Source organism: Podarcis bocagei (assembly GCF_964188305.1).
Source record: "Podarcis bocagei genome assembly, chromosome: 2".
NCBI classification, from domain to species: domain Eukaryota; kingdom Metazoa; phylum Chordata; class Lepidosauria; order Squamata; family Lacertidae; genus Podarcis; species Podarcis bocagei.
Genome location: NC_138126.1, coordinates 6,119,712 through 6,143,647, shown reverse-complemented (window position 1 = coordinate 6,143,647; position 23,936 = coordinate 6,119,712). Strand labels below are relative to the sequence as shown.

The 23,936-nt window shown below is 47.5% G+C and overlaps 1 protein-coding gene across 7 annotated transcripts in view; it reads right to left on the bottom strand.

Moving 5' to 3' along the window:
- The window catches only part of LOC308580368 (uncharacterized protein), a 40,204-nt gene extending 18,821 nt beyond the window's left edge, over positions 1-21,383 (bottom strand). Inside the window, exons 1-10 of one of the 7 annotated variants that reach the window (XM_081181819.1) lie at positions 21,262-21,354; positions 20,527-20,644; positions 18,448-18,594; positions 15,656-15,736; positions 12,042-12,124; positions 8,457-8,583; positions 5,476-5,556; positions 4,125-4,449; positions 1,606-1,925; positions 532-711 (exon numbers count right to left, since the gene is read on the bottom strand). In XM_081181819.1, the coding sequence (XP_081037945.1) occupies positions 532-711; positions 1,606-1,925; positions 4,125-4,449; positions 5,476-5,556; positions 8,457-8,583; positions 12,042-12,124; positions 15,656-15,736; positions 18,448-18,481 (1,231 nt within the window). In that variant the 5' untranslated portion in view covers positions 18,482-18,594; positions 20,527-20,644; positions 21,262-21,354. Of the gene's footprint in view, positions 1-531; positions 712-1,605; positions 1,926-4,124; positions 4,450-5,475; positions 5,557-8,456; positions 8,584-12,041; positions 12,125-15,655; positions 15,737-18,447; positions 18,595-20,526; positions 21,094-21,261 lie in introns of those variants that run through there. The other 6 variants (XM_081181820.1, XM_081181823.1, XM_081181822.1 and 3 more) reach the window with 6 other exon arrangements.
- Positions 21,384-23,936: the final 2,553 nt, after the last annotated feature.

Sequence of the window (23,936 nt, the reverse complement as noted above, 5' to 3'; positions counted from 1 at the left end):
ATGATTAGTCGCACCAACAGGGTAAAGAACAGCTTCTATCCATGGGCTGTTAGGCTGCTGAATGAAAAGATAACAACAGGGCAACTGACTTTCGGGTTTGGTGGGTGTGTCAGTAAACGAGGAGAATTAAGACTAAGAGAGCTGAGTGGGGGGTGCTTGTGTAATCTCACTGTATACATGTTGTACAAGTGACAATAAAGTATTTCAATTTCAATGTAGAACCATAGAATTGTGGAGATGGAAAGGACCCTGAGGGTTTTCTAGTTAAACACCCTGTCAACCTTTTCTACTGCATATTATTTCATAATACTTCTCCATATTGTCCATGATATTTGCTACAATACAAGTGTTATCAAAACCCTGCTAATGTTTTCATCTGCTTACAGTGGCCCCCTAAATAAATCATAAATTTCCCCCTTTCTTTATTGAAGATTTTGTTCCTGAGCTTTCCTGTCAGTTTTGCCGTTTCGGCATTTTATTCGGCCTGTAGATTCTTAAATAAAACAAGTAAGTATTTTGGGACCCAAGTACCCAAAGGAGCGACTCTCTGGGTATCACTGATCTCAGAGCCTACAGTTGGTAAGGGAGGTCTTGCTGGTGGGGCTGCTTCTGTCTGCTGCCCGGCTGGCGCTGCCCAGTGACAGGGCCTTCTGAACGGTGGCTCCCCATTTGTGGAATTGCTTTCATTGTCCGTCTCCCACACATCCACCACTGAAATTGAGAGAGAATCCAGAATGAGTGGAACGTCAAATCAGTGAACAAGCCAAATCAACCGTTTACAGATTCCAGCAGAGAACAGAAAGGTAAGATACTGGGATGAGGAATACGGATGAGATCAAGGTTTGTTTGGGTTAGAGGACTGCATAACACCTTGGTTGTCGAAGGTTTCGGAAGTCGAACGGTCTTCCGGAACGGATTACGTTCAACAACCGAGGTTCCACTGTAATTAGAATGATTAATTATAATGTTGCGAACGCATAAAGACGTGGTGAATGTTGCATTGGAGGAAATATGATTTAAAACTAAGATTAATGATTTATATGGATGGATAAAAGAAGATTACTTGATTAACTGGGAAGATAGATAAAAGTCTAAGCAGGAATCGAACAAGCACAGTCAATGGAAATAGAACGCAGGGGAAAGTATTAGAAGTAAAAAGTACCGTATTGTTCGCTCTATAAGACGCACCAGACCACAAGACGCACCTAGTTTTTGGAGGAGGAAAACAAGGGAAAAAATATTCTGAATCTCGGAAGCCAGAACAGCAAGAGGGATCGCTGCGCAGTGAAAGCAGCAATCCCTCTTGCTGTTCTGGCTTCTGGGATAGCTGCGCAGCCTGCATTTGCTCCATAAGACGCACGTGCATTTCCCCTTACTTTTTAGGAGGGAAAAAGTGAGTCTTATAGAGCAAAAAATATGGTACTTCATTATGAGCAGCAAAGGGGGGGGCAGAAAAGAAACATCTTGAAAGGGGGGTGGATAGTCAACTTTTAAATTTGTGTTAAATCTGAATTAATTTGTTAAATATATGGAAAATTAATACAAAATAATTGGCAAAAATGGGTGGAACCCTGCAAATCAGGTTCCCCCCCTTTAAAAACTTACCAGGCTTTTTTCGTTCCCCGAATGGGGGCTTTCCAGCTGCAAGCCAGATGGAAGTCACTTCTTTATAGAAGGGAGGGGGGTGTCTCACCCTGACATCCCCGTCGGCCGCCTTTAAGCCCTGGTTGAAGAAGTCGATCTTCAGGCGCTTCCATTTGGCACGCAGCTGGCAGGTGGATCGGACGTATCCTTCGGCAAGCATATCAATCTGCAAGGCTCTCCAGTATCTTTCGTTGGTAGCCGAACTGCTGCTCATGAACACCTTAATGCCGGGGCTGTGCGCTATTATGCAGAGCATTTTCTGGGTCTCCTCTCTCGTCCACCTATGGCAATGGGCAAGAGTGAGAAACTGTGGTTGTTATGCAATAAACAAACGCGATAAACCCCCTTGCAAGACTAGCTAGTTTGTGGCACCTGCTCAGTTCACCTTTGTGCAGGTAGCGAAGACAACCTTGCCAACAAAGGTCCGTATAGTTAAAGCTATGGTTTTCCCAGTCGTGATGTATGGAAGTGAGAGCTGGACCATCAAGAAGGCTGATCGCCAAAGAATGGATGCTTTTGAATTATGGTGCTGGAGGAGACTCTTGAGAGTCCCATGGACTGCAAGAAGATCAAACCTCTCCATTCTGAAGGAAATCAGCCCTGAGTGCTCACTGGAAGGACAGATCCTGAAGCTGAGGCTCCAATACTTTGGCCACCTCATGAGAAGAGAAGACTCCCTGGAAAAGACCCTAATGTTGGGAAAGATGGAGGGCACAAGGAGAAGGGGGCGACAGAGGACGAGATGGTGGGACAGTGTTCTCGAAGCTACAAACATGAGTTTGACTAAACTGCGGGAGGCAGTGGAAGACATGAGCGCCTGGCGTGCTCTGGTCCATGGGGTCACGAAGAGTCGGACACGACTAAACGACTAAACAACATGGCAGAGTCACAAGGGCTGAAAAGCATTCGTGTATGAATTCAACAGTGCTCAGTTTATTTTTTGGTCACTCTTTTGTTATAATTGTTAAGATTGTTTTACAGCTTATGAATGCTGTAGTGCTTTGTGAATCCCATGATATAAATTTTGTTGTAATTGTGCTGCTTTGCTGGTTTTTTAAATTGTTTTGCTAATACAGTAGATGCTTGGGTTGCGAACGTGATCTGTGCGGGAAGCATGTTCGCAACCCGCAGCGTTCGCAACCTGCCACGGCACATCTGCGCACGTGCGGGTCGCGATTCAGCACTTCCGGTACTTCCAGGTTCGGCGCGGTGCGCAACCCGAAATTGTGCAACCCGAAGCATCTGTAACCCGACGTATGACTGTAGTGTTTTATAGACTGTAATTTTTTTACTGATGATGTGTTAACTATTCTATATGGTTTATGTTCTGTTCTGTTATTGCTATATATTGTTTGCAAAACATTGTTTCCCTGTATAGCGAAGTTTTTAATGTTTGAAGAAGCATCTCCCCCTCCACCATTCAGCCCAGACATTGAGGTCCTCCTCTGAGGGCCTTCTGGCGGTTCCCTCACTGCGAGATGTGAGGTTACATGGAACCAGGCAGAGGGCCTTCTTGGTAATGGCACATGCCCTGTGGAATGCCCTCCCATCAGATGTCAAGGAAATAAACAACTATCTGACTTTTAGAAGACATCTGAAGGCAGCCCTGTTTAGGGAAGCTTTTAATGTTTGATGTTTTATCATGTTTTCAATATTCTGTTGGGAGCTGCCCAGTGTTGCTGGGGAAACCCAGTCAGATGAGCGTTGTTGTTGTTGCTGATGATGATGTCTTACTGCGTCTTAATTTGTTGGAAGCCGCCCAAAGTGACTGGGGCAACCCAGTAACATGGGTGGGGTATAAATAATAAAATTATGATGATGATGGAATAGGACATCTCTATTTTCATTAGAGAAATGTTGGAGAGTAGGGTACATTGCTAAGAGACAGTTCAGAAGGCCATGAATACATTAATTGTAGTAGTAGTAGTAGTAGTAATAATAATGCATATATTATGGAAGATGTGCATGACCCACAGCCTTGTGCATATTTATCCGTATGATACATGCTTTTGCCTCTACTCCCAATATGATGTGTGTGTTTTAAGGTGGGGGAGGGGAGGTTGTATTAAAAAACCCAACCACAGATTGACTTATACAGTGGTACCTCTGGTTGTGAACGGATCCGTTCTGGATGCCCATTTGCAACATGAAAAGCCTGCAACCTGAAGCGCCGTACCGGCGCAGGTGCGCACCGCAATTTGGCGCATGCATGAAGCTCGATTTAGCGCTTCTGCGCACGAGCGAGCGGCAAAACCCGGAAGTAACCCTTTCCAGTACTTCCAGGTCACTGCAGGACGCAACCTGAAAAAACGTAACATGAAGCAAAAGTAACATGAGGTATGACTGTATTATAAACTGCATAGAAACCACCGTTACCTTCAGCAGCTCCACCTGAGAGAAGATAAAGCTTGATCCACAAATCTACATAAAATAACCACTGGAAACAAATCACTTGAGCATCGCTAGAAGGAAAACCTGACCTGAGCCTGCTCCCACACTCCAGACATGGTATCTCTCCTATTCGGCTTTTTGTGTAGCCGTTGAGCGTTGAATTACGAGCAAATCTTTTCCCACAGGCGGGGCACTCTTTCTTCCTCTGCCTCCTACGAGTTTTGGGGTGGACCGGAACTTCATAGCAGTCGCTATCCAAGAGAGCAGCAGGTTTCGTCTTCTTCTCTTTGGTTTTATTTCCTTCCTGCTCCTTCGCTGCCCCTTGAGGCCCAACATCGGTCTCTGGGCCATTCTTGCCTTCCTTGGATGCCGGAGGAGCTTTGCTTTCACTGTCCGTCTCCCAAACATCCCCAGCTGAAAGACAAAGAGAGAAACTGGACATGAGTGCAAAGGAGGAAACAAAATGAAGGGCGGACAATTCCATAATGTAAAGACTAACAATAAAAATGGCTCCGACTGGACATGCTTTCCAAGTTTTGCTGGGGGCGCCAATCCTGCTGGTTGATTTGAAGTTCGTAGAAAATTAATTGGGAAAACGGTTCAGCCAGGACTGTTGCTTGCTAGGAGAACTGCGCCTGACAATAAATGGAAGCCAAAGGAAGTGCTAATATTTGTAATGCCAACCAATGGGTCTTTCCCCTGGCCTTGCTCCAGCCCCCAGCACAGCTGATTGGCTCTTTTGTCTGTCCTTTATTATCTCCCAGGCCAATGGGAGATGATGGGGGCTGTGATATGACCACAAAGGCTGGGGGAATGTTCAACTCACATATTTATCTATTCCATGTGTAGATCGCTTGCTATCTGAAAGATCTCAAATCGGTTTACACTAGATAATTAAGTGTATAAATATATTTGTGTGTGTGCTCTCTGACTTTATTTACAGTACAGTGGAATCTCGACCGTCGAACGCTTCGGAAGTTGAACTTTTTGGCTTTTGAATGCCGACAACCCGGAAGTGAATGCTTCTGTTTCCGAACGCACCTCAGAAGTTGAATGGCTTCCGAGGTGCGTTTCTCCATTTTCTCCATTGCAATTGCCAACTGGCAATTGTGCCTCGGTTGTCAAACGTTTCGAAAGCTGAACAGTCTTCTGGATCGACAACTGAGATTCCACTGTATAAAATTAAAATATACAGAATATGAAGCACAAGATGCTGGCTGTTCCCGCCTCTTGCAGACCCTGCTAAAAGCAACGCCAAAAAAACGGCTTTCAAATGTTGCACCTATAAAACTCAAGGCTTTTAGAAACCATGGCTTGAAAAGGCAGGCTTTGCTCTGAAACCCCTCAGTTATCAGATGGATTTCCCCAGGCCTATATCTATATGAGGGCATCCCATCATTTCTGGCCGATGTACAGACTCAAAAATATCTACAGACCTACCTGTCAAGGTCTCCTGGCCACACAGGTCTTCTTTTTCTTCAAGCAAGGAGACGAGATCAGATTTGGGCACCAGAGGCCCTTCTTTGAGGGACAATGAAGAAATGTTAAGTTCTTACTTATGGTACTTGTGGCTGCCAAATTATTCAGAAACAATAAAAAGCAAATAAATAGCAAAGGGAAGGTGAGGTGGGAACGTTGCTTGTTGGGTCGGCACCTTAGCTTGCGCTTTGCCGTGTATCTATTCCTCGTGCCTTGCTTTCGTTCTGCCCTGATTTAGGCATTAAACTGAGCTGGGAGTTCAAGCTCTCCGTCTGGCAGTGTGAGGCAGGAACCCAGGAAGACAAGTCAGCTCTGTTCCCCGCACAGTTCTCCTTCCCCTTAGCAGAGAGAAGAGCAGACTTCCTGTTTGGACCAGCCCACCACCTCCAAAGTATGGGAATGTTGAGGAAGGTAGGAGAGGATTTATTGATTAAATAAATCCCTAAGAAAGTCAGACTATCCTCCACCAGGGTCAGGGCCTTTTCAGTGATGGCTCCGACCTGATGGAATGCTCTGTCCCATGAGACTAGGGCCCTTCAGGATTTAACCTCCTTCCGTCTGGCCTGTAAGAGAGAACTATTCCGCCTGGCCTTTAATTTGAATTCAGCCTGATCTTTTATTTCCCTTCCCTTCCCTCCCCCTCCCCTTTTATAAAGATCACCCACTCTGAGACCCCACAGCTAATTCTCCCCTGGCCTCCTCGCTGGCCCAAGTAGGACCAATTCAGCCAGCTAGCTCTGAGGATTATCTAATGCTTATTTCCCCTAAATTGATTTTTGATTTTATTGTTATTCATGTGTTTATACTGTATTTTATGCTGCTTTTATAATGAAGTGTTTTAAATTTGTTGTTAGCCACCCTGAGCCCAGTTTTTGAACCAGAAAGGGCGGGGTATAAATAAAAAAATTAATATTATTATTACTATTATTATTAATATAATCCATCCTCACTCACACTAGTGAGCAAGCAGCAGAGCACATTTCCTTGCAGATTGCTGGAAGCAAGCTGATGGATTCGTTAGAATCATTTAAGTTAAGCAATCCAGTCTGGATTGTTCCTGGCAAGTTTCCCCTTTTTATTTCCCTCTTAAAATAACAACAACATGGCAGTCTTGTTTAAAAGTAAGAGTAAAGTTTACAGTCGTAAGTTGGAAGTCAAACAGCCTAGTTCTCAAACATTTTAGCTCCCAAACGATCGAAACCTGGAAGTGACTGTTCCACTTTTCTAATGTTCTTTAGGAAGCCGGATGTCCGACAGGGCTTCCGCTGCTTCCGATTGGCTGCAGGAGCTTCCTGTAGCCAATCCGAAGCCGTGCTTTGGTTTCTGGACGTTTTGGGAGTCGAAGGACTTCCGGAATGGATTCCGTTCGACTTCCAAGGTACGACCGTACTTACCGTATTTTTCGCCCCATAGGACGCACTTTTTCCCTTCCAAAAATGAAGGGGAAATGTGTGTGCGTCCTATGGGGCGAATGCAGGCTTTCGCTGAAGCCTGGAGAGCGAGAGGGGTCCGTGCACACCGACCCCTCTCGCTCTCCAGGCTTCAGGAAGCTATCCGCAAGCCTTGCAAGCCTGGTGGGAGTTCCCGCGGGCTCACAAGGCTTCCGGGCAGCAGCCTGCAGCCCCCGCGAGTGTCCGCAAGCCTTGCGCGCCCGGCAGGAGTTCCCGCCGGGTGCGCGAGGCTTGGGGCGGCAGCCTGTCGCCCGAAGCACAGGGAGCCCTCCGGAGGGTGCCCCGTGCTTCGGGCAGGTGAGCGCAAGGCTTGGGGCGGCAGCCAGGGCTGGGGGGGAAATAATTTTTAAAAATTCATTCCCCCCCCCAAAAAAAATGAGGTGCGTCCTATGGGCCGGTGCGCCCTATAGGACGAAAAATACGGTACATTCAGTTCACAGTAGTATTCGGAAGACAGGCTTTATCTTGTGGTTACAGTTACATTTGTAGAGAAAAGAAGTCTCCGAGCTAGGCCTCAGACTTTCTACCGTGTGGCTTCCATCCATGTGCTGCTGGCTAAGACCCAGCAAAGAGGAAGATGGCAAAAGAGCCAAAGATAGCTGGCCCTTTTATAGAGTCTGGTAGGGCCACGCCCATCTACCTGTTCACACACAGGGGGAGGATGCTCCAGAGCAGGTATGACAGGAAGTCCTCCCTGTCCGGAGCAACATTCCCCTGTGTGTCCACTCTAGGCAACAGGAAATGTTGTGTTTGACTGCTTCAGCCATGATACATCCCACAAAAAGGAGACCCAGGAAGCTGTGCCCGGCCAAGAGTGCCAAGAGGGACCAAACATGGAGTCCAGCACTCTTCCGTTGCGCAGCTTGCAAACTGTCCGTGCCGATCCAAAAGTCCTTCTGCCTCTCCTTGGCCGGTAGCAGAGCAATCACAGTGGTTAGAAAGCAATTGCAGTGTGTGGGTAATAATTCAGAACAAACACAATGCGTTCCTTATCTTCCTAGCCTTTAATCATGTAGAATAACAGCATAAATCAGACCTGGCGAAACCTCGCCCATTCTTCCTCTCGCATAGCGACAGACTGAAACACTCAGAGTCAAACCACTCCCGTAAGTGTTTGTGACCACGCCTCAGGAAAGAGACGTCACTCAGAACTCTTTAACCCTGTGAGTTCTGAAACCTTTAACAGAAGCATCATCTGGTTTCTGAACTGACTCCTCATCACAACTTTAAAAAGCCATTGACTTATTGGCCAGGCCAGAAGGAATCACCTCAGGAATGAAGCTGGACCAGGCTATAGATATGTCTAGTCCAGTATCCTGTTCTCCCTGGGGCCAACGGGATGCCTCACCAGGAAGCCCACAAGCAAGACCCGAGGCCGAAGCTTAGTCAGAATGGACCAGTGGCTGCATCCTTCCTCCCTGGAAACTTCTTAGCCAGTAAGTTATAAGAATCACAGGAGGACTATTCAAAAAGGGGAAATGGGGTCCTTACCCAGAGAGGCCACGTTCTGGTAGTTCTCCAGCATGACTTCCTTGTACAGAGCTCTTTGGCCTGGATCCAGCAGCGCCCACTCCTCCTCCGTGAAAAACACAGCCACCTCCTCAAAGGACACCAGACCCTAAAAGAAGAAGAAAGAATTACAGTGGTGCCCCGCAAGACGAATGCCTCGCAAGACGGAAAACTCGCTAGACGAAAGAGTTTTCCGTTTTGGAGGTGCTTCGCAAAAACGAATCTCCTATGGGCTTGCTTCGCAAGACGACAATGTCTTGCGAGTTCCTGCTGGTTTTTGTCCCCCCCCTTTTTCTAAGCCGCTAAGCCGCTTATCAGCTGATCCGATCAGCAGATAAGCCGCTAAAAGCCGCCAAAAGCCGCCAAAAGCCGCTAAAAGCGCTAATCCGCTAATCCGTCAATGGGCTTGCTTCGCAAGATGAAAAAACCGCTAGACGAAGAGAATCACAGAACGGATTCTTTTCGTCTTGTGAGGCACCACTGTACTGCAATATATACCATTAGCCCAGGTTGTTTTTTGCTTTTTCTATGTTTTTAACGTCTGGTGTTTTATGGCATTTCTATATAGCGCTGGAAGTTGCCCAGAGTGGCTGGGGCAACCCGGTCAGATGGGCAGAACAACAACAACAACAACAACAATTCACCAAAGCAATAGCAGAAAAGCAAAACAAAACAAAAGAACAGCTTGATGGATAATAATAATAATAATAATAATAATAATAATAATAATAATAATAATAATAATTTTATTTATACCCCGCCCTCCCCAGCCAAGACCAGGCTCAGGGCGGCTAACACCAAATATAAAAACAATTGATTGAAATACAGCTTAAAAAAACAAGATTAAAATACAACATTAAAACATTGAAATGCAGCCTTATTTCAGTGGAAACTCAATCAAAATCTTTTTTGGGGATGAAAATGTCAAGTCTTCACCAAGGCCAGGTATCCAGACTGGTCCTACGTGGGCCAGAAAAAAGCCAGGGAAGTCCCCAAATAGGAGTTCCAACACAGAAGGAGAAAGCAAAAAAGAAAGAGGGGGAGGGAATCAAGCTGATTCCAAGTGAAAGGCCAGGCGGAGCAACTCTGTCTTACAGGCCCTGCGGAAAGAAATCAGATCCTGCAGGGTCCTGGTCTCATGAGGCAGAACGTTCCACCAGGTCGGAGCCAGTGCTGAAAAGGCCCTGGCTCTGGTTGAGGCTAATCTGACTTCCTTAGGGCCCGGGACCTCTAGGGTGTTGCTATATATGGACCTTAAGGTCCTCCTCGGGGCATACCGGGAGAGGCGGTCCCGTAGGTACGAGGGTCCTAATAATAATTTAGTTATATGCCACCCATTTGAACGAGTCGTCCCAGTCAGATAAGGTCACCGGTCCACCTGGTCCAGCGTCCTATTCTCACAGTGGCCGCCAAATGCCTGTGGGAAACCTGCAAGGAGGACAAGACACAGCAGCTCTCTCCCTTTCTTCGGTTTCCAGCAACTGGTATTCAGAAGCATTGCGGTCTCTGTTGCTCCATGATTCTGTCTAATCCTCTTTTAAAGTTTGGCAGCCATCACTGCCTCCTGTGAGACTGTCTGCATGCTGTCATCGGCTCCAGGCTGGTTGCCCAGGGAAGCATAAAGACTATTATTATTATTATTATTATTATTATTATTATTATTATTATTATTATATTATTATTATTATTATTATTATTATTATTAATTTATACCCCACCCTCCCTGGCCAGAGCCGGGCTCAGGGCAGCTAACACCAGTAAAATTATAGTAAAAACGTAATAGGAAAAAACCACCCACCAATTTTAAAATACAGGTTAAAATGCAATTTAAAATGCAGCCTCATTTTAAAAGTAGCCCACAGATCAAAACCATAAGGGGAGGGAAACACAAGGGTCAGACTGAGTCCAAACCAAAGGCCAGGCATAACAGCTCTGTCTTGCAGGCCCTGCGGAAAGATGTCAAATGCCGCAGGGCCCTAGTCTCTTGTGACAGAGCGTTTCCACCAAGTCGGGGCCAGTACTGAAAAGGCCCTGGCCCTAGTTGAGACGAATCTTACCACCTTGTGACTTGGGACCTCCAAAATGTTGTCATTTGTGGACCTTAAGGTCCTCCGCGAGGCATACCAGGAGAGGCGGTTCTTATGGTCCTTTTTTATTGCAAAGCCATAGAACCCAGCCTCCTGGATAATGGCGTTGTCCTGAGTGATTCGCCACCGCCCGTCTCTCCCACTTCCTCACTCATCATCATCACCTCCTCTACAGGTGCCGCTAAGTGCATTCTGTCTTTGAGCTCTTTGCTCTCCTACCTTTAAGGCTCGCCGGGTTCTGGGAGATGGTGGGTCTGGAATGCTTTCTAGTGGCAACTGATCAGACTGCTCCTGCTCTGCCTCTCCCATCATTTCCCAACTTTCCCCCTCATCTGTGACCTCCCTCAAACCCCTGTTGTAAATCTAACCGGTCTTCCTCTTCCTCCTCCCTGGAAGGGTCAGGATGGAGACCACTCCTCCTCCTCCTCAGCCCAGTCCCTGACTGGGAGCAAATTCCACAGTTTGAACCATGTGCCCTGTGAGAGTTCCCAACAGAAGCAAAACAAAGCACTCCACACAGTGAGGAGTTGCGCTCAGATTCTCTTCCTGGTTTCCCACCGTGAGAACAGTATGCTGGGCAAAATGGGCCAATGATCTTGCATCCTTCTGTTGCAGAAGGATCCCGCAAGAGGGATATATATTCTGGTGAATAACAGAGAAAATAATTCACTTTATCTCCAGCTGGCATAATGTGAGTTTGGAATGCTCTTATAAAAAGTGGGGCAAAATGTAGTTGGAACACAAAAGGGCAATACTTGGAGGATGCGTGACGTTTTAGGAAACTGGATAGCTAATGTAAGTGGCATCAACCTAATCATCTAGCCCAGATAATGCTCTCATACCCTTTGACATCTAGGTGGCATCTAAGTGGCAAACTAGGAATTTAATTTCAACTTCATGTGTCTCGGTCCTAATTGTGGGTTGGTTCTGGAGTGTAGTTCTGCTCATGGAATGGCCATTCCAGGTTCCCACTCATGGAAGAGAAGAGGTGAATTTCACTGATTCCCTATTTACCCCACATCACCGTGCATCCATAAGCCCAATGTTAGAAACTCAGATATGTAAGCTGTTCGCCAAATGGAGCCTTAAACCTGGGTTACGGAATGTCTAGTCGCAAGTTGTTGGGTTTCTTTGCAAGGTTTTTTTCTAAAGCAATTTTACTCATGCGTCGCATGGGGTGCCATTTTGACTCTTGGCGCCCACCAGGTGACTTGCGGCGCAATGCAGGGGGCTGCAGTTATACTCTCGAGTCTCACATCTCTGCACACATCTCAAACTCAACATGCCAAGTCGTAAAACCCTGAAATTCTGAGCGCTGTAGGAAGCCCCATTGCCTTGAAGCAGGCAGGACTCAACTGGGGGAGACTCCTCCCACTGAAGGAGGGAAGGAACCTATTTGCATAGCCCCGCCTCTGAGGCAAGTGGGAGGAGCAACCCTCACGGGACGACCACCTCCACTCAACGTGGATCCCTCCCCTACCTGCGCTGGGTGCAAAGCAGCTCTTTCCACTTCGCCACAAGGAGGAAAGGATCCGGAACGCGTCAGTGACGTTTGTCCCCTGCCTGTCAGGGTGACAAGAAGAAAAGCACACCAGCGGAGATATTTTCAGCGTCGCTTGCCTGAGAAGCCCTATTTGCTGCAGGACACAATTTAAGGCGCGACTCCCCTGAGGAGAGGATGCAGAATTTGGTCTGATTTATATATTTGCTGAGATAAATATTTATACAGTGGTACTTCGGGTTACAGACGCTTCAGGTTACAGACTCCGCTAACCCAGAAATAGTACCTCGGGTTAAGAACTTTGCTTCAGGATGAGAACAGAAATCGCGTGGTGGCAGCGGGGGGCCCCATTAGCTAAAGTAGTGCCTCAGGTTAAGAACAGTTTCAGGTTAAGAACAGACCTCCGGAATGAATTAAGTTCTTAAGCCAAGGTACCACTGTATGACGCTATTCATTTCAAAAATATTGGACTGGTTTACAACATTTATACATGAATGAAAATTAGACACCCTGTTTTCACGGTGCCCCACCAGACGCCTGTGGGAAATTGGCAAGCCGGGTTCTGCCCCTACTCTCTCCATGCCATGTTTCATCTTATAATCTTAAAAGGTAAAGGAGACCCTGACCATTAGGTCCAGTCGTGACCGACTCTTGGGTTGCAGTGCTCATCTCGCTTTATTGGTCGAGGGAGCCGGCGTACTGCTTCCGGGTCATGTGGCCAGCATGACTAAGCCGCTTCTGGTGAACCAGAGCAGCGCACGGAAATGTTGTTTACCTTCCTGCCGGAGCGGTACCTATTTATCTACTTGCACTTTGACGTGCTTTCGAACTGCTAGGTTGGCAGGAGCAGGGACCGAGCAACGGGAGCTCACCCTGTCGTGGGGATTCGAACCGCCGACCTTCCGATTGGCAAGTCCTAGGCTCTGTGGTTTAACCCACAGCGCCACCCGCGTCCCTTAACTTATAATCTTAGAATAGCAGAATTGGAAGGGACCCTGAGGGTCATCTAGCCCAACCCTGTCAGGTGTGCGTGCAGGAGCCAGGCCCTGTGACCAGTAGGACTTTGCAGGACTGGGGCCTTCCTAAGTTTGTTCTGAAGAGGCAAGGCGCGGCCGCACAGGTGAGGCCGAGTGGTAACTCACAGCACCTGGTGGCAAGAGCTGGGAAGGGATATAAGGTCAGCATTTCCCTTCGGCTCTTTGCCCCAGCGACACGCTTCCTGCCTTGCTGTGTTTGGCTTCTTGCTTCCTGATCCTTGAACCTTGGCTTCTTGACTCCTTGCTTCTCAACCCTTGGACCCTCGACTTCGGGACTCCCTGCTTCCTGACCCTCGAACCCCTGGCTTCTGGACTCTTGTTCCTGCTCCCACCCCGCCATCTTGCCCCCGGTCCTGATGTCCCCTGCTGGGACTTTGATTGCCTGCGAACCGGACCGCGACAAACCCGCTCCAATGCTGCAATCTCTGCTAAAGCATCCATGACAGATGGCCATCCAACCGCCGCTTTAAAATCTCCAATGAAGGAGAGGCCACAACTTCCGGAGGGAGACCATTCCACGAATGAACAGCTCTTACTGTCAGAAAGGTCTTCCTAGTGTTTAGTCGGAACCTCCTTTCTTGTAACTTCAAGCCACGGGTTCGAGTCCTACCCTCCGGGGCAGAAGAAAACAAGCTTGCTCCATCTTCCATGTGACAGCCTTTGAGATAGTTGAATAAAGCTATCACCTCTTACTTGCCCTTTCTCTGAGCTAAAAGGTCCCAAATGCTGCAACTTTTCTGGCTGCCCTTTTCTCAATAATATGAAATAAATAAACCTTTCTGAACTCTGCAGTGCCCTTTTGAGGTCCTGCTCTGAGGGCCTTCTGGTGGTTCCCTCCTTGCAAGAAGTGAGGTTACGGGGAACCAGACAGAGGGTCTTCTTGGTAGCGGTGCCCATCCTGTGGAACGGCTTTCTATCAGATGTCAAGGAAGTAAACAACTATCTGACTATCTTCTAAGACACCTGGAGGCAGCCCTATTTAGGGAAGTTTTTAATGTTTGGTGTTTTATTGTTTTATTAATATTATTAATACTCTGTTGGGAGCTGCCCAGAGTGGCTGGGGAAACCCAGTCAGATGGGCAAGGTGTAAACAATAAACAATTGTTGTTGTTGTTGTTCTTGTTGTTGTGCCCCAGGAGGTCACTTCAGTGCTGCTAACTTGACTTCAACACCCCCCCCACCTCTGAGGCACACTCCATTGTTTTTTGAGACAATCGGATGCCAGCAATGGTTGTTGCACATCCATTTTCTTCCGCGTTTCAATGGAAGGGCTAACTTTTATTAAGAACTGCTAACAACTTGGGATCTACATACCGGATTTTTCGCTCTATAGGACACACTTTCCCCCCTCCAAAAATGAAGGGGAAATATGTGTGCATCCTATGGAGCGAATGCAGGGGGGAGGCAGGCAGGAAAAGCCCCCAAAAGCTGCACACAAGCTCCGCGCTGCTCTTGCGGGCTTTTCCTCAGGAGGGAGAAGGGACTGTCGTGGCCAGTTAGTCCCTTCTCCCTCCTCGTAGAAAAGCCCACAGGAGCCGCACGCGCCTTAAAGGGTGCGCAGCTCCTGTGGGCTTTTGCGGGAGGTGGGGGTATTGCCATAGCCCAGCGCAACCTCTCCAGTCGGGAGCGGGGCTAAAGAAGCCATAGCCCTGTTCAGCCTCTCCCAGCTGGAGAGGCTGCGCGCGGCTATGGCAGAAGCCTCTTTAGCCGTGCACAACTTCTCCAGCCCGGAGCTTCTTTGCTCTTTGGGGCTGGGGGGCGGGACACGGGCTTCCCTGGCAGCCCCGAGAAGCTCGCAGAGCAGCGGGAAGACTGCGTGCCTTTCCGCTGCTCCCTGACCTGCTCTTTGGGGTGGCAGTGGGGGAAAGCAGCGCTTCCCCCTACTGCCAGCGCCACAAGCTCGGTTGAAAGGAACACAAAGCCTCCGGAGTGCGCTCCGGAGGCTTCGGGTTGCCTTCACTGAAGCCTGGAGAGCGAGAGGGGTCGGTGCGCACCAACCCCTCTCGCTCTCCAGGCTTCCAAGGTAGCTGCCTGAAGGCAACTGAACGCACCTTGAACGGCACCTTGTTTTAGAGGGGGAGAACAAGGGAAAAAATTCTCCCTCTCTCTGCGCAGCGCCCTCCTGCCACTTCGCTGAAGGGGTGCTGGGCAGAGGGGGGGGGGGATTTTTTTCCCTTGTTCTCCCCCTCTAAAACAAGGTGCGTCCTATAGAGCGAAAAATACTGTAATCGCACAGCCACCTGCTCCTTTCGTCATATAACATTTTACCCGAGCTGCCTCTGTACTTTCACATATAAAACAAATACACAAACCCCAAGCAGGACATTATACTGGAAGGACTTATTATTATTATTATTATTATTATTATTATTATTAGGCAGCCAGAACTGCACACTGTATTCCAAATCTGGCCGCACCACAGATCTGACTAACGGCAGTGTGATTTACAGTTCCTTGACTAATGAACCCCCAGAATGAGCTTGGCCCCTCTCCATCCCCTCTCCATCAAGGGAACCAGATGCGAACAGAGTCCCAGAGCAAGTCAAAAGACCCTACCTGCAGATCCGTGCCGGACAAATTGCTCCTCTACTTCTTTCAACCAGGAGATGAGGTGTGGCCGTGGAATCAGAGGTCCTTCTTTAAAAGACAAAATAAACCATGCTGTTTTTGCAGATTCTCTGGGATGCCCAACACCCACCCCCAGAGAAATAAGAGAATAGGCTGCTGGATCAGGCCAATGGCCCATGTAGTCCAGCATCCCGTTCTCACATGTTTTTAATATTCTGTTGGGAGCTGCCCAGATTGGCGGGGGAACCCAGCCAGATGGGCAGGGTATAAATAATAATTATTATTATTATTATTGAGGCAAAGAAGAAGGGCTACCCCTATGCTATCCATATAATCAGTTATCAGTAATCAATATATTCATATATGCTCACACATAATCAGGGCTTACAGTATTTTAAAAATCCATTTTGAATCAAAGGAAAGCTTTTGCCTTAGCTAACTGCAAACTGCTTGGAACAGCAAAGTTAGGAGCCGACCTTTCCCCTACAAACATCCGTGTACCCTGGACAAGGGGAAGACGTGAATCAGAGATTCTGGTACAAAATCCCCTCAGATATGGCTAAATAAATCCACAGAACAGGAAGAGCAAAACCACAAAATCTCCAAAACTCCCTGTCCTGTCATAACTAGGGGAGAGGTTAGACAGAGCGTCACTGCAAGCAATGGAAAGCAGAACTGGAACTCCGTGCTTGACCAGTGCTTGACCAGGAGCTGGTAGCTGGTGCTTGACCAAGAGCTTGCTAATTGGCTAATTTTCGCTGACAATATCGTGAGTCTCTCATGGTTGTCTCATGATCTATGATTTGCTGTGATCTGCTCAGGTATAAAGACCTCTGGATTTCTGTCAATCGGGGTCCCAGTTCCTTTTGGAAGAGATTCCAAACTGGGTCCTTATTGCCTGGTAATAAACTTCACCTTCTTATTCTCCATTGCTGAGTCTGCCTGGTCCTTATTTAACACCAAGCGAGTACCTGCTTACGTTCACGTGCTTCATTATTCTTATTCTTATTATTATTCCCCAATGGGAAGCAAGATGTGAGCACAACTGCATTCACCTCTCCTGCAGCTTCGAGCAACTGGGATTCAAAAGCACTGCTTCTCTGGAGGCTAGTATTGATATTTAATATTAATACTTTATCGGGAAAGAATCAATTATAAAGACCAACAGAGGAGGAAAAGGGGGGGGGGACACAAAAATGTGTATAAGAAAAATATATATACAAAAATGCAATACAGTCGTACCTTGGAAGTTGAACGGAATCCGTTTCGGAAGACCGTTCGACTTCTGAAAAGTTCGGAAACCAAAGCACAGCTTCTGATTGGCTACAGGAAGCTCCTGCAACCAATCAGAATCCACGGCAGCCCCGTCGGACGTTTGGCTCCCAAAAGAACGTTTGAAAGCCGGAACACTCACTTCCGGTTTTCGATTGTTTGGGAGCCGGAACGTTCGACTCCCAAGGCGTTCGGGACCCGAGGCACAACTGTACTCCCCTACATTCTTATATAGACTGGTATAGAATTATTATCCTAATACATAAAGCACCTGTTGCAGGGATTCAAACCGCCGACCTTCTGATCGGCATGTCCTAGGTTTAACCCACAGCGCCACCCGCGTCCCTTCATCCTAATACATATGTAGATGTTAACAGCCTTACATTCTGCATAAACCCATTCTATCTGTTGTCCCCTTTATCCAAACCAAGTCTGTAAACAGTCTGTTCATAAGTTGCACATGTTGTCACATTGTCGATTCATTGATCAAAGGGTATCATGTCTTTATTCTTCCAGTTCATCAGTATCAGACTGGAGTCTAGCATGCAATGTGTGAAGAAATGCTTTACTTTTTCCCCTGTCACTGCTCCTCAGCCTAACCTAGCAGGGTTGCTTGGGACATTAAAAGACGAGTGAGAGAATAATGCACATTTCCTCGGGTGGAGTGTGTGTGGTAGTTTGCTAGAAATGCAAGATAAAAGCAGGAATTCTCTAAATCAGGGTACCCGAACATGGGTAGAATCATAGAATCATAGACAGGGTACTGTCTGGATGTTTTGGACTACGGTTCCCATCAGCCTGGCCCAAAACAGCCTGGCTGGCAATCAGGAATGATGGGAGTTTCCCCAATGTCTCAACAAATGTTTGTAAAAATGTTACATGGGGGAAAAAATATATGAGAGAGAGACATTGCACACACTTTTGTAAATCAAGAAGATCGTTAATAAATAAATAAATAAGAAACAAACAAACAAACAAACAAACAAACAAGCAAACAGGGAAAATAACAGAATTTGGCAAGTTTGTAAGGAATCTATTGAAGCAGCTCCTGTACATTGGAGCTCCCTGCCCCTTGATTATTAAGCAGGAATCATTACAGTATTCTTCTAGACACCTGCTGAAAACTTTTTTTTTTGGCAGACCCAGACAGGTGATTCGGATGCATCTGTTCCTAAATTTGTATTAGATGTTTCATTGTGTTGTATTTAGATGTTTTAATCTGTTTTCAATAGCTTTCAGAAGTTTTAAATAGCTTTCAGGTGTTTAAAATATGCTTTTATTTCGTATATATATATATGTGTGTGTGTGTGTGTGTGTGTGTGTGTGTGTGTGTAAGTAAGTATAATTACAGAACTGTTTGCTGTCCTGGGCTGCTTTTGGGAAGCAGGGTGGGATATAAATTTAATAATATATATATATATATAGAGAGAGAGAGAGAGAGAGAGAGAGAGCGCGCGTGGAGGAAGGCTGTTTTGATCTATTGGAAGAGGGGGAAACGGGATTCTTACCTAGAGACTCCACATCCCCATCATTCTTCAGCATGACTCCCCTGTACAGAGAGTTCTTTGGCCTGGACTCAACAGAGTCCACTCTCTTTCTTCCTTTTCCGCCTCCTTGGTGAATTGAACAGCCACCTCCTTTAAGGAAACAGGCAGCTGAAAGAAAAAAAGCACGCAGTTCTCAGCAGACGCAGAACAGGCAGGCAGACGTGTTCGTATCACAGAACTGCAGAGCTGGAAGAGACACATGATGGGTTACCCAGTCCAACCCCGTTTTGCAGGAATCACGGCGAAACAATTTAGCAGCTTACGAAAAGAATAAAACAACTGTTTTTAAAGGCAGCTATCTAAAACGTTCAGGAAATAATGATTAAAACCAACGATAAGCTGGAAGCAGGTTGAAAAACAGACATCCACGCTCTGCGGGCCTGATAAGGCTCGCCTAAACGAAAATATTTTCAGCAGCTGCCAAAAAAAGTACAGTGAAGGCTCCTGCCTGGTGTCAAGAGGCAGGTAGTTCCGAAGTTTGGGTGCTGCTAAAAACATTCTTTTCATTTAAGGGATGCCAGGAATAGTATTTGTCACCTGCATGTCTTTGCATTCTGAAAAAGTGCTCCCTGGCGTTGCATCTAAACCTTACATTTGTTTAATATTAAGCCCATGTTTTCATACAGCCATTCCACCATTTTCCTGGGCTAGTTTATGTAAACTTTAAAAAAAAAAAACTACTAAAGAAGCAGTGGTATAATCTGGCTTGCATTCAACTAACTTTTGCATCCCCTGAATGGATTAATCATGACCAACTTCAACCCCTTAATTTCAGTGGGTCTACACCAAGTAAACATTAGTTGAATCTGAATAAAACGTTTACACCTGGTGTGGGAAAGGCACATTATTGAAGGGTGGGCATATATATTTTTAAAGGAAACTACTATTTTTGAGGCTCGCTGACCTCCCGCAAAAGCAAAAAATTGACCTTTTCCTGTTAGGCAAAGATCATAAGACGACGTGGATGGTCGCCAGATTCTGTGTACAGATCTGTAGGTACAGACCATCCTCCGACCCAAACTAGTTAGTTAAGAAAACCCCAAACTCGGTTCCCTGAGTCATCTCTCTGCCCTAGCTTATCTTAAAGTTTTAAGTTTCTATATGCTTATCAAATTTTTAAATTTTAGATTTACAGTGGTGCCCCGTAAGACGAATGCCTCGCAAGACGGAAAACTCGCTAGACGAAAGAGTTTTCCGTTTTGGAGGTGCTTCGCAAAACGAATCTCCTATGGGCTTGCTTCGCAAGACGAAAACGTCTTGCGAGTTCCTGCGGGTTCTTTCCCCTTTCCCCCCCTTTTTCTAAGCTGCTTATCAGCTGATCCGATAAACTGATAAGCCGCTAAAAGCCGCTAAAAGCGCTAATCCTCTAATCCGTCAATGGGCTTGCTTCGCAAGACAAAAAAACCGCTAGACGAAGAGAATCACAGAATGGATTCTTTTCGTCTTGCGAGGCACCACTGTATTGTTGTACATTGTTTTAAATGTTTGTTTTCCTTCTGGGATTGTACCCCCAAGTGTGTTTTATAAGCTGGTCTCCAACCGTAATAAATTATCTATCTATCTATCTATCTATCTACTATTCATTTACAGAGTTATAATCTGCAGTTTCGTAAAAATATATCAAGGTGGTTGGTAGAAGGACATAGCAAGAGTTTGCAGGATGATGTCAATGGCCCATTTAGTCCAACAGCCTGTTCTCACAGTGGGTGCCCTTGGGAGAACCATGGACAGGATCCAAGCATAAAAGCCCTCTCCACTCCTGTGGCTTCAGGCAACTGGTACCCAGAAGCATCCCCGCCTCTGGCCATAAAGGAAGATAACAGTAATCCTGGCCACTAGCCATTAACTGCCCTCTCGTCCTCTGAATTTTTCTCATCTTTTTTAAAGCCGAGAAGGACTTTTGTGTTTTTTCTCTCTCTCCCGAATCTTCCAACATTCCACGAGTTCTTGCATTAGGAGAGACAGAGGAAAAGTCTTCCTCTGCCCCGCTTTCTCCATGCCCTGTGGGGTTTCATTAGCTTCCTGCCGCCTCTTACTTGCCTTTTTCTCTGAACGGAAACGTCCCAATTACGCCGCAACCTTTCTGCGCAGGGTTCTGCTCACCAGAGGACCGTATTCTTTCATCCCTGCCAGTCGTGTGTCTGCTGAACTGCAGAGCCTACCAAAAGCCAAGGGGGGAAGACATGCCAAACAGCCCCTGCGATTGCCAACAGCTGGAACAGGCAGGCCTGGAGATGGCCCCCTGCCTGCAAACCCTGGAGAGGCGCTGCCAGCCAGTGTGGGCAGCACTGGACTAGACAGACGAATTGCCTGATTCAATATAAGGCGGAGCAGTTGCATGAAGTCCCGCTGTCAATCCCAGGCATCTCCAGGGAGAGAGACCCCCCCCCCGCCTGACTGCCACCTGGGGAGGACCGCTGCCGGCCTGTGCAGACAGTATTGGGCTAGGCTCCGACTCGGTATAGAAGCAGCTTTGCAATGCAATCCTGCTTCTGGTCTGGAGTGGGAGGAATATCCTGAGTGGGGGAGGGGGGAAGAGGAGTGGGGGCTCCTTTGCTCTGCAGCGAGGAGCAAAGAAAGACCCCCCCAAAAAATATGGGTGCTCGGTAGGAATTTCCAATTCCGGCCGCCCCCCCTCCCCGCCCTTATACCGGAAATCATTCCCCTTCTTTCCCTAGCCTTTGTCCTCCATTCCTCGGCTCCCCCCCTTTCCCCAAGCCCCCTTTCTTTGTCCTGGGGGGCTTCCCCTGCCCCCCCAATGCCCTTTGCACTCACCGGGCGCTCTCGGGGAATGGGGCGGGGCTAGCGCAGCCACGCGTGGGAAAATCCGACGCTCCTTTCCCACGCGGGGGCCGGGCCGGAAGCGAAAGTGTTTTTTCCAAGGCGTACGCACCCCCCACCCCGCTCGCCCCGGCTGCTGCCTGTCTAGGAAGCCCGCCTTTCTCCCTTTAACCCTGAGATGCTAAGCGAGGGTGTTTATATATAGCTTAGCATCTCAAGGTTATATATATATATTCTGTATATATTCTTTAAAAAGGCAGAGCTCAATTCCCCACGCGTTAAAGCCATAACTTGCATTTCTAGAGGGGTATTCCTGGAGGAGAAAAATGCACTTTCCCTCCCACTCCTCACTCCGCAGCACACAGTTAAAACTTCTTCATGCCGCACAGCGGGGGTCCTTTTACCTTTTTTTACCTTAAACTGTGGAACTCTCTGCCACAGGAAGCAGTTTGGATAGCTTTGAAAAGAGGGTCCGACAAATCCATGGGGGAGAGAGCTACCTAGCTGAAATGGTTGTGTGTCTGCTGAACTGCAGAGCCTAGCAAAAGCCAAGGGGGGAGGACAGCTGAAGTGGCTGCTAGCTGAAATGGATCAACATAGAAGGAAGCAGCTATGGTTTTGAATGTGGGGGGGGGGGCACACAGGACACTCTTCTGGGGTTTCCACCAACTGGCCTTAGAAAGCATTGCAACTCCCCTGGATCCCTTTTTATAAAAATTGGTGCTCTAGTTATCTCCCGCTTGGACTACTGCAATGCGCTCTGCGTGGGGCTACCTTTGAAGGTGACCCGGAAACTACAATTAATCCAGAATGCAGCAGCCAGACTGGTGATTGGAAGTGGCCGCCGAGACCACATAACACCAGTCCTGAGAGATCTGCATTGGCTCCCAGTACGTTTCTGAGCACAATTCAAAGTGTTGGCGCTGACCTTTAAAGCCCTAAACGGCCTCGGTCCTGTATACCTGAAGGAGCGTCTCCACCCCCATCGTTCTGCCCGGACACTGAGATCCAGCGCCGAGGGCCTTCTGGCGGTTCCTTCGTTGCGAGAAGTGAGGCTACAGGGAACCAGACAGAGGGCCTTCTCGGTAGTGGCGCCCGCCCTATGGAACACCCTCCCTTCAGCTGTCAAAGAGATAAACAACTACCTGACATTCAGAAGACATCTTAAGGCAGCCCTGTTCAGGGAAGTTTTTAATGTGTGATATTTTATTGTATTTTTGGTCTCTGTGGAAGCTGCCCAGAGTGGCTGGGAAACCCAGCCAGATGGGCGGGGTACAAATAAATAATAATAATAATAATTATTATTATTATTATTACATCGACTACTTCCAGTCCACGAATGTGTGGGCTAGACCTGAGGGAAAAGTTGCATATTAAGAAGTGCAATTCCCCACAACGACACTGCGAGGTGGATTACCATGGGTAGGCAAACTAAGGCCCGGGGACTGGATCCGGCCCAATCGCCTTCTAAATCTAGCCTGCGGACAGTCCAGGAATCAGCGTGTTTTTACATGAGTAGAATGTGTCCTTTTATTTAAAATGCATCTCTGGGTTATTTGTGGGGCATAGGAATTCGTTCATTTCCCCCCTCCCCTCCAAAATATAGTCTGGCCCCCCACAAGGTCTGAGGGACAGTGGACCGGTCCCCTGCTGAAAAAGTTTGCTGACCCCTGGATTAGGCAGAGAGCCATAGCAACAGGCCCAGAATCACCAAATGAAATTCATGGCAGAGTGGAGATTTGAACCCTGGTTTCCCAGGTCTTGGACCGTCAGGCTAACCACTACACCACACTGCCTCTTGCTAGCTGAGTGCTTGTTACTGAACTTTGTAGAGAGAATCGACCCCCTTCACTTTCTATTCTGATCCAGACGTTGGGGAGGCGAGCAAGGGGGGAAGCTTCTCTCTCTCTCCCCCCCCAATCCAAGTAAATAAATAAAAATACTTAAGTAGAAATTGTAAAAAGTTTTTGACAGGTTTTTCTGAGCATGGGGTGAAAAGAAAGTAATTTAGAAGAGCTGTTGTTGTGACATTTCATTCCGAATCGGCTAGAGTTGACAGAGCCAGGACCCATCTTATGTTTGCGATGGCAAGTTGTTTTAAACTGTTTTCAGATTGTGTTTCAATGTTGTAACCCATCCTGGGACCTTAGGGTGAAGTGTGGACACAGCCAGGGTTATTTATTTTCTCAACAACAGTTATTTTAAATTCCCGTGTTTTTCTGTGTATAAGAGTAGGTTTTTTAACCAAAAAAATAGGTTTGAAATTGAGGCTCGCCTTATACACAGGTAGTGCTGAGGGGTGTTTTCTTAATTTAGATAAAGGTAAAGGGACACCTGACCATTAGGTCCAGTCATGACCGACTCTGGGGTTGCGGCGCTCATCCATAGGCGCCGACTCCATGGGGCTTGAGGGGGCTCGAGCCCCCTCAAAAATTTTTTTGGGGGGGCTCAGCCCCCCCAATAATCTCGGGCGGGCGCCCTTCCAGCAGAGCGCCGCCGCCGTCCCCCGCCTCCTCCCCACCTGCTCCTTCGCCAGCCAGCCAGCCGCGCGCCCTAATCGGAGAGCCCCGGCCGGAAATCCCGCGAGAACAGGGGAATCCCGACTGGCCACACCTCCCAGCCAGCCAATCGGCTGGCTGGGGGGCGTGGCTTGCCCTATTTAGGGCCAG